This window comes from Triticum urartu, chromosome 1A (genome assembly GCF_056163025.1).
Source record: "Triticum urartu cultivar PI428250 chromosome 1A, HENAU_Tu73, whole genome shotgun sequence".
NCBI lineage: Eukaryota > Viridiplantae > Streptophyta > Magnoliopsida > Poales > Poaceae > Triticum > Triticum urartu.
Window position 1 is genome coordinate 285,030,218 of NC_141873.1, and position 10,665 is coordinate 285,040,882.

Below are 10,665 nucleotides of genomic sequence, written 5' to 3' on the forward strand. Positions count from 1 at the left end.
ACCGAGTAGCCGGAACCGAGGATTTGGTAGCCGACGGCGGCGTTTGCGGAGCCAATTCATCGTCATCCTTGTCTTCTTCTTTGTCGGCAAGGGAGCTCCACGAGACTGACCGCTCCGTGTCCAGACCCAACGTCGTGCCGGTAGGAGTTGAGGACGGCGTCGGCTCCACAGTAGCAGAGGATGATGTATCGCAGCTCGTAGAAGCCGTGGACGTTGCTTCAGCAACAGCAGTCGGGGGTGACGGCGGGGCTTCCGCAGGGGCCAGGAACAACGTAGCAGCGCCTGCAGTAGTTGGGGACGACGCACCCACAGCTGCAGTCGGGGTCGGGGTTGACGGCGCGACGCAGGAGGGAGCAGCGTCAGTAGAGCCTAGGGACGGGAGACACCCAAGCCACGGCGGCGGCAAGGACCCGAGCCCACCATCCATCAGGCCAGGGCAACGGGGATCTGAAGCAGCACACGCTGTGTCCTGGGTGGACAACGCGTCGACGCCGGGCGTGGGAGGATGCACCGCCGGACCTGCAGCCACAACCGGCCTCGACGGGAGTCCAGCGCCGGCGCAGGACAAGCGGCCACCAGCTCTAGGGGCAGCCTTGCGTGAGGCAAGAGCAGTCGCGGCCATGGCGGCGACAGCAGATGAGGCGGCCGACGGAGTCCGAGAAGAGGACGCAGACGTAAGCGCCATGGGCAGCACCGAGAGAGCCTGGAGGGAAGAAAGAGTGCAGCCGAGAGAGGACCCGGAGAGCAGTCCGGATCTGGTCTCGGCAATGGAAATGGCGGCTGGATGGAGGAAATCAAGGCGGCGCCGCCAGCGGCAGGCGCGGGGTCGCGGGGGCCATGCTTCCTCTCGTGTGGTACTCTCAGGACCGAACAATTTGGTGCATATATAAGATGTAACGGATGATCATGGTTCTCAAATCACTGTGAAAGTACATAGCTATCTCAGTTTTACTGTTTCATAATTAGCCAAAACAGGCTTTGCACGTGCATGATTACTAGTAAGGAAAAGAGATACTCTTTCCATTCCACAATGTAGTGCTTCATCTATCTTCGTGCTTTAACTTTGACCATAAATTTAACTACCAAGACCGATTGCGGCGGGAGCAAAAATTATATCAGTGAATTCGTATTCGAAAGAAGTTTTCAATTATATAATTTTTTTCCGCCGCAGTTGGTCTCGTTTGTTAAATTTATGGTTAAAGTTGGACCTCCGGAAACGCGAACGCACTATATTTTGGAATGGAGGAAGTACAAATCAGTCCAGGACTTATCTCCTGATCAGATGGAGACTCTCACGTAACCAGACATTCTAATCCAACGCTCCGACACTCTCCTATTCAATGGCTGATGACTAGAGTTTCCCGGAGTGGGCCTTACCAGGCGGCCAAAACAAACTGTGACCATAGATTAGATGAATAACAATACATTTTTGCGACTTAAAGCTAATACCACTGAAAAGTTCTTTTCAACACAAATTCAAAGATATATCTTTATATCAAATATAATTCACATTTAGTTGATTTAATTTATGATCAAAGCTAAAAGTTTGGGATGCGCGCAAGCTTTACTTATTGGAATGGACGGAGATCACCCTTTTTATCTCCTCATTGAGATTTTTCTTTTTTGAGACATAACTCGTTGGGATAAAAAAGGACACATGACAGTCAAGCCCCACAAAGGCCCACAAGCTGAGAAATAACAGAACTGCAGTGGTTATAGACCATGCAATATAAAGTGCATATATTATGATGCAACACAAGTTAAACTTATAGCCAAATAAATACTGAATCTTGTAGAATATATATGGTAAACAGAGAGGTATTGGCATAAACTTCAACAGCCCGCAATTTCTGTCCCGCTTTGTCACGTGAGCCTGAACGTAGAATAATACAAACTATGTTAGACACCAATTATATGACCTAGTTATCTATAGACATGCAACCTGACAATTTTGTACATACTTTTGTGGGGGTTGAGATTGGATCAAACCAATTTCTTTAGCAATACCCAACTTCTTTTTCGCATACTCATAATACCTCTTGGGTTTCGTAACCTGAAAGCATAGTAAATTTAGCTTCCACGCCAGCATAGTAACGTACACGTGTATTAAAAGCCAAATTCTAGGTGCATCTAACATCTTGGCAAGAAAAAGAAGCCACTAACAATTTTTTTAACGGTGCCCTTGATCAAGTCATCAACATTCCCGCCTTCTTTAGCCTACAAGCAAATGCAAATTGCTTTAATGCGAAGAACATTATAATTAGACTTTGATCTCAAAAAAACGGATGTTACCTGTTCAACAATGCGATCCAAGTGAGGCTAATACTGGACAACATGCATATGAAAGAATTAGCGGCACATTATAAAAAAATGGGGACAGAGAGCATAACCAAAAGGCTAGAGAGATGGAAGTAACAAATGTGCGAGGAAAGGCAACCTGCTCTTCAATCCCAGGTAGATTTGGCTCAAACTTTGTTCTGTTTGGAAAAATGAACATGGTATTTCCTTTCCTGTGGACCTCCCTCAAAGCATCCTCGAAATTCAACTAAGAGGTGTTGAAAAAATATCAATGTCTCTGTCATTAAGCATATAAAAGCTGGTACAGATAGAGAAGAGGAAATACAACTCCCTAGTTTCGCGTATTCAGGAAAGAATCAAACCTTTTGCTCAGTAACCAGCTTCCACATGTCAAAAAGGAAACCAATATAGTATTTATCCCTACTATACTCAAGCCATGCCCTGTGCGCAAATTCCTGAATAAAAAGTCAAAACATTATCAAACATCATCATAATTTGCAATGCCAACTAAATTAACAAGTGATGGAAGGGCATTACAGTTAAGCCTGATCGAATTAAATACTTATAAACATGGGGATAGTTCTCTAGGATTTTCAGTCCATGATAAAACAACAGTTTCCAATGGCCTTGCTCCTAAACATTGAAACAGGTTTTAGGATGTGGCGTAAGACTACATCATCAAACAAATACAGTGAACCTATTAACCACAAGAGACTTTGCAGGAATATTTACCTTGAGGGACCTGCGTTTCAGGTACACATCAATCAACTGCACACGGCAAATAGGCAAATCAGAGCATGATGAGATACGACTAGAAGTGTACAAATCTATCACATCATGTACACACACCTCAGTTTTACTTGACAACTTCTCCCAGAACTGGACGAATTCTTGGTCGCCCTCAAGTGTACTACAAGTTTTATGGTAATATTCCCATTCTTCATACTCACCCTGCGAAGAAAACACTATCAATATTCATTACTAGCTACATACAGGTGTCATGAACAGCATTCCTGCAACCAATGCTAACCTATGGCTAACATGTGTTATTCATTTCTGGATTTCCCACTGCACTAACTCATCCATTTGATCAGTTCAAGTGGGCACATGGAGCTAAAAGTAATTGCAAAGACTAGAGCCATGTAACCTAAGGCACCAATCTACACCAAGACTGGAGATTAAGTAACAGAACTCTACAAGCAGAGCTACACTATCCTTGAAGAAGTTCCACAGTCCCAATCTATGGCGTCTCGTACAAGTCTTACATAGCTCACCTTTAGCAACAATAAAATCCATTTCTAAAACCCACGAAGGTTTATAGTTTAGAACAATGTGTTATGTGGCACTCTGCAAGGTCGGTTATCTATTTGCATGGTTTCAAAGAAAGTAGGGACAATGGTGCAAAAAGTTCAAAAATAGTAGGGGGAATGGCGGAAAGTGAAAAAGAGGACAAGCTTATAGTGAGGTGTCGGAGAGGGTAATCACGATCGATAGAATTCTGCCTTTCTTGTATGACGAGATCTACTGCAATATACAATGCTGCATGCGCAGCAAACTTTTGTTGTGCTCACAATTTTAAGCATAAGTTGTTTTAAGTTTGTGCGCAAGAATTAAGAAAGGATTCCATCACTGCACTCTTTTAACCAGTTTAGAAGGATAAACAGTCCTCATATATGCCTGGCCTCATCATCACTCAGCCTCAGCATGATTGGACGTGATAATGTAACAGCACACAGAAGTCAAGACAGAAAGCACCTTCTAAGCTTATCCTAAGGAATATACTATAGTAATATTATTTTTGAACAATGAAACACTGAAATAGTTGCATGGAGCCGAGTGTTGCCTACATTATCTGGAAGCATGAGCCGCTGGTAGTCCTGCAAGTGAGCATATTGGCAGTACATAGGATCAAAGCTCCACTGAAAACTGCCCCCGTAAAACTTACAGTACCAATTGGCTTCAAGATTGGTGGGCGGAAACACCGCTAACAGGCTCTCATCATCCATTTCCCGGTATTTCTCCTATATCAACATCCCAAAAGAAGAGTGAACACAAAATTAAAGTCTAGAAGACGCAGAAAGTTTTAAGTTTGATGAATGATCTTGACACATGTATGATGTTGAATAACAGGTACCTCATGAGCTCTGATGCGATACAATTCAAGGCGTTGGTTCAGCGCTTTCAGCTGCTGCTCGTCACAGAAAGGCCAAGACTCCTTCTCATCATCAGAGGGGGCGTCATTCAACCGATCGAAACAAGAATTGAACTCCTTAACGAGCTTGTCGTTGTCCCAGTCTAGGCCTTCGATTTGTTCTTGTCCACCAGAAGGATTTCCGATATCCACCCGTGCAGGCTTGCCGAGATCCCCATAAGCAGGCGTGTTTTGGATCTTGGGCTTCTTTTCACCGGTCCATGAGCTTGGTAGACCCGTCCCAGCAGCAGCCTGTTGCCCCTCCTCGCTCACCAAAATTGGAGCATATAAGCGGTTCTTCTTTCCCCTTATGGCAGCAGCAGCATCAGAGGCTTCACTTGATCCTTCGGGGCTGCCAGCGGCGAGCGCGACACCAGAGCGGACATTCTCCATGTGCGATCCAAGACAACCCTCTCTAATCTAAAGGGATCTTCAATCCAAACCCTAACTTGTCCTGCTGCTACGATTCGATCCAAAATCGTTCGGCCAGTGATGGAGCAAGGGAAGGATGGACCGCGGGTTGAAGATGCAAACGAGAGAAGGCGTCCGGTGAGAGAAGCAGGCAGCAGAGGAGCGGCGGCGATCGGCGGTTGAAGACTGTTGACCTATAATGTGCTGACTAGTCTCTTCCATCAGATCGGTCTTTTGGTTGCATTGGCTAGAGCGTGCACTTCTACATGGTATCGGAGCCAAGAGGTCTTGAGTTCAAGACTCGGCTCGCGCAATTAAATTGCAACCCACTTTCGGTCCACGTTTAGGCCTGAGGGAGCCACACGACCTAGGAGGGAGAACGGCCGAACTAGATCCCAGGGGGGATTGGGAATTCATAAAGGAATTTGTCATAGGACTTGAGACTTCAACTTCCACCGTTTCTCTACTCCTAATCACTATCGTTCACTTTTTTTGACTGGTTTTTTTCGTCCCCTCCCCACCACCTCTCTCATGCCGATTTTTCTTCCTCCGCCAGTTTTCTCCCATCCCACGTGACGAAACAATCGACCCAAATGAGCGAACCGCTCCCCTTTCTCTACTCACACGAGCGGCCCTTTTCCTGGTACACTCGCGCCCGCTAGGGTTCCTGCGCCGCCTCCACAAAGGATCTCGTCGACTAGCCCACGGCTCTGCTCCTTGCTTCCCACAAGCGATCCATCAGCTTCTACGCAAGCCAAGCCGCCGCCTCTCTGCCGAGAAAAAGGGCTCCCAATCTCCACCAGGGTCGATCAACCGCGTGACAGAGCTCACACCCCTTCGCTGGTCCACTCTGGCGCGACCATTGTTGGTGCGTCCCCCCGGTCCCCCTTCCCACCCACCGATGTAGACGAAGGCGCATGTGGGTGACGTGGCCCTCGACAGTCGTGGCTCCGTATTAGTGTACCGCTACCAGGAGCAGCAGAAGCGCCACATCGGCACCACCGCGCTCCTCGCCACCGGCGGCTTCGCCGGCGTCGTGAGCAAGATCTACATCGCGCCCCTCGTCCCTCACCATCCTCTTCCAGGTAGTAGGATTTTTGCCCCTTCTTTTGTCTCCCGCGTTCTCATGCGAACGGATTGGGAGCTCAGAGGGCGTAGGAATTTCAGAGGGCTGGCAGCTGCGATGGAATTTCAGAGGGCTGGGAGCAACGGCGAGGACTAATTAAGCATCTATTTGATTTTCAGATATTCTGTGTCTAGGACATGATTTGACCACAAGGGAATCCCCCTTTAAATGTGTTCTGATGTCTAGTAAGGAATTTGGAGCGGATGTGCTTCTTCTTTGAATCCCCCTTTATATGTGTTCTGGTCTCTGATAAGGAATTGGGAGGTAAAAAAGCATGGGGCAAACCTTGGGTTGTAGAAATTAGTGTGGTTGTGTGAAACAAGAATTTTCTTCTATTTCATGATGTTGTTTTGTGCTCCTTCTTGCTTTACAATACACATATATAGATTCTTCAAAGGAATTGGATACTGATAATATCAACTTGGTTTCCTGGATGCAATATATTTTCCCCCTTGCTTTTAACTGATTGCCCCAAACAATACATCCCGGATTGACAGTCATGACCTATTATTATTGGTGTTGTTAATTTACAACACTCTGCGCATGTATTGAACAATCACTGTCCAAACTTAAACCTTGGACACGGATTTATTGTATGTACAGTAATTTTCTTAAAATCTCTTGAAAATTTTCTTGAGTACGGTATTTTTTTGTCACATAACCCATATGTTGATGATAAAGTTTGTTATATGAGCTTTGTACATACTAATTCAACTGGTGGCAGGTATGAGTTCAGATGCTGCAATCTTAGAAGGCAATCTTGTGAAAATGTGTATCGATTGCCTTATTCCGCCATCAGCTTGTATTCATATGAGTGATACAAAAAGGTCAACACTGAATTTCAGTGTGTTAACTTGCAAGATTTGCCATGACTATATTTTTGTTATAGTTTTATGAATTTTGAATAATCATTGCAGCTTTCTGAATGGTGACTGGCTTGGACGATCCAAATTATGTCAGTGTCAGTACGTTTAGTTGGTGATGGTTTAGCGGGAGTGACAGCTGCATCTGTAAATTACCTAACTTACCCATTGGGTGTTGTTCGAACTCGCTTGGCAACATAGGTAATGCTTGTGATGTGTCCTGTTTAACTCTTTGAGATGTGCAATCCATTGCTTATATTGCTAGTACAGGAGGGCGAGCCAGTGTCAAAGCTACTTAGCATGCTAAGATTGTGAACCAGTATGGGTTTGCACATCTGAGTGCTAGTGATCTTCTTCATGAAGAAGTTATTATCTTAGTGTCAGTTTGTTTAGTTGGTGATGGTTTAGCGGGACTGACAGCTGTATCTGTAACTTACCCATTGGATGTTGTTCGAACTCGCTTGGCAACACAGGTAATGCCTGTGATGTTTCATGTTTAACTCTTTGAGATGTTCAATCCATTGCTTATATTGCTGGTACAGTAGGGCGAGCCAGTGTCAAAGCTACTTAGCATGCTAAGATTGTGAACCAGTATGGGTTTGCGCATCTGAGTGCTGGTGATCTTCTTCGTGAAGAAGTTAAATGTGATATGGAGCATGTAATAGTATACTTTCAATTCCTTCAAATAAACTCTTACGTTGTAATAATTGTCTTGATATATTTTTAATGCCAGCCTCTTTCAGTTAGTACAATGATCAAGGATCTCATGTATGAAGAAAAGCTTGTGCCTTTTGAGATCATTGCCATGCTAATTAGTAAAGAACATGCTTGTGATTGGAAATAATAAGTTTCTGATTGATGGATTTCCACAAAATGAATAACCTCCAATCATACAAGACTATTTAAGAATTCTTCTATGTACCTTCGATAGTGCCAATACTAGATCAATCTCTTGTTGTGTGCTTCACACATGTGCATTTGTTTAACAGATTGAAATTTACCATGAGTTCGTACTATTAATTGATGGCTCAAGGGAAGAGACAACGATATATTCTTTATTGAAATCATGTGTGTGCTTTTGATTAATTATACCCAACTTGTCTTGTTTGATTGCATGTCACCCAATTTCGTTGTCTTCGGGGAATAGATGATGACATATGGACACCATTTGATGGCAGTTTGATGTTTTTCATGAATGAATTCCACTCGTTATTCAATACCACTATGAGAAAAGTAGGGAAATGTTGGCCCTCTGCAAAATGTATTGGTTTGTCTCGCGGTCTCACCCCCAAAAACAGAGGAGAGGAGCAGCGAGCTCCTCCCTCACACTCGTCGGCTCCAAGGAGCCCCGCCTCCATGCATGGAGGAGAGGAGCACGGATCTTCATCATCGCTAAGGTTATATCTACGCCACTAATATCCATTGTTGCATCTTGTAATTATTAATTTGGAATAAATCATGCAATTGGCATTTATATATGTTTTACTCTTTCTTTTTATAGGCAAACCAAGGCTGCGATGTTTGAATATTATACTCAGTCAGTTGCTCGACTACTTATAGTCCTATTACTGGAGACTTAATACTCGGTCAGCTGTCGTGTACATTGTTCTGACATAAATGACACCATGTCTATGCGCAAGTCAGAAGGAACTTACCATCTAAAAAGATGTCCAATTAGTGGGGCACATGCTTCAGTACTGCAAGTTGGAGTATAGCAAGTAAGTATACATCAAAAGAAAGTAATGCTTCAGTACTGACCATCTAAAAAGATGTCTAATTAGTGTGCACTGATGACCCACAAGTATATGGAATCAATTGTAGCCTTTTCGATAAGTAAGAGTGCTGAACCCAACGAGGAGCAGAAGGAAATGACAATTGGTTTTCAGCAAGGTAATGCCTGCAAGTGTTGAAATTGTAAGTAACAGAGTAGTTTGGTAGCAAGATAATTTGTAACGAGCAAGTAACAATAATAGTAACAAAAGTGTAGCAAGGTAGCACAATCCTTTTGAGGCAAAGGACAGGCCAAAATGGTCTCTTATAATAAGCAAAGCATTCTTGAGGGTACACGGGAATTTCATCTTGTCACTTTCGTCATGTTGGTTCGGTTCATGTTCGCTACTTTGATAATTTGATGTGTGGGTGGACCGGTGCTTAGGTGTTGTTCTTACTTGAACAGACCTCCTACTTATGATTAACCTCATCGCAAGCATACGCAACTACAAGAAAAGTATTAAGAATAAATTATAACCATAGCATTAAACTTTTGGATCCAATCGGTCCCTTACGGAATAGCGCATAAACTAGGGCTTAAGCTTCTATCACTCTCGCAACCCATCATCTAATTACTACTCCACAATGCATTTCCTTAGGCCCAAATATGGTGAAGTGTCATGTAGTCGACGTTCACATGACACCACTAAGGGAATCACAACATACATACTATCAAAATATCGAACACATATCAAGTTCACATGATTACTTGCAACAAGATTTCTCCCATGACCTCAAGAACAAAAAGTAACTACTCACAAATGATAATCATGCTTAAGATCAGAGGGGTATTAAATAGCATATTAGATATGAACATATAATCTTCCACCAAATAAACTATATAGTAATCAACTACAAGATGTAATCAACACTACTAGTCACCCACAAGCACCAATCTATAGTTCCGGTACAAAGATTGAACACAAGAGATGAACTAGGGTTTGAGATGAGATGCTGTTGTTGAAGATGTTGATGGAGATTGCCCTCCCCAAGATGGGAGAGTTGTTGGTGACGATGATTTCCCCCTCCGGGAGGAAAGTTCCCCCGGCGGAATCTCTCCGCCGGAGGGCAAAAGTGCTCCTGCCCAAATTCTTCCTCGAGACGGAGGCACTCCGTCTTGAAAGTCCTCTCCTTATTTTTTATAGGTCAAAATGACTTATATATGGAAAGATGGGCACCGGAGGTGGGCTGGGCTGAGCACAACTGTAGGATCGAAAGTATGTCTAGAGGGGCGGTGATTAGACTACTTGACCAAATAAAAATCTAGCCTTTTCCCAATTTTAGTTCTTGGCAGATTTTAGCTATCTTAGCACAAGTCAAGCAATCTCCAGACAATTCAAGCAAGCATGCAAAAGAGTATATGAGCAGCGGAAAGTAAAGCATGCAACTTGCAAGAATGTAAAGGGAAGGGTTTGGAGGATTCAAACGCAATTGGAGACATAGATGTTTTTGTCGTGGTTCCGATAGGTGGTGCTATCGTACATCCACGTTGATGGAGACTTCAACCCACGGAGGGTAGCGGTTGCGCGAGTCCACGGAGGGCTCCACCCACGAAGGGTCCACGAAGAAGCAACCTTTTCTATTCCATCACGGCCGTCGCCCACGAAGGACTTGCCTCACTAGCGGTAGATCTTCACGAAGTAGGCGATCTCCTTGCCCTTACAAACTCCTTGGTTCAACTCCACAATCTTGTCGGAGGCTCCCAAGTGACACCTAGCCAATCTAGGAGACACCACTCTCCAAGAAGTAATAAATGGTGTGTTGATGATGAACTCCTTGCTCTTGTGCTTCAAATGATAGTCTCCCCAACACTCAACTCTCTCTCACAGGATTTGGATTTGGTGGAAAGAAGGTTTGAGTGGAAAGCAACTTGGGAAGGCTAGAGATCAAGATTCATATGGTTGGAATGGAATATCTTGACCTCAACACAAGTGTAGGTGGTTCTCTCTCAGAAAATGTGTATTGGAAGTGTAGGTATGTTCTGATGGCTTTCTCCATGAATGAAG

At 44.1% G+C, this 10,665-nt stretch overlaps 1 protein-coding gene across 1 annotated transcript; it reads right to left on the minus strand.

Moving 5' to 3' along the window:
- Positions 1–1,863: 1,863 nt before the first annotated feature.
- Positions 1,864–4,882, minus strand: LOC147990885 (uncharacterized). The gene is made up of 10 exons (XM_087538436.1): positions 4,433–4,882; positions 4,146–4,319; positions 3,148–3,249; positions 3,031–3,066; positions 2,836–2,928; positions 2,661–2,753; positions 2,438–2,545; positions 2,164–2,217; positions 1,962–2,053; positions 1,864–1,873 (listed from the first exon to the last, which is right to left on the minus strand). The coding sequence occupies exons 1-10, from the start codon at positions 4,880–4,882 to the stop codon at positions 1,864–1,866; spliced, it is 1,212 nt and encodes a 403-aa protein (XP_087394562.1).
- Between the last annotated feature and the right edge of the window lie 5,783 nt (positions 4,883–10,665).

Excerpts from the sequence above, each read along its gene's own strand:
- LOC147990885 (XM_087538436.1), bottom strand. The coding sequence starts at position 4,882 with ATGGAGAATGTCCGCTCTGGTGTCGCGCTCGCCGCTGGCAGCCCCGAA. Across the intron at positions 4,320-4,432 it reads ATCGCATCAGAGCTCATGAG|GAGAAATACCGGGAAATGGA; the intron begins GTACCTGTTATT and ends ATGTTGATATAG. Across the intron at positions 2,546-2,660 it reads AGCTGGTTACTGAGCAAAAG|TTGAATTTCGAGGATGCTTT; the intron begins GTTTGATTCTTT and ends AACACCTCTTAG.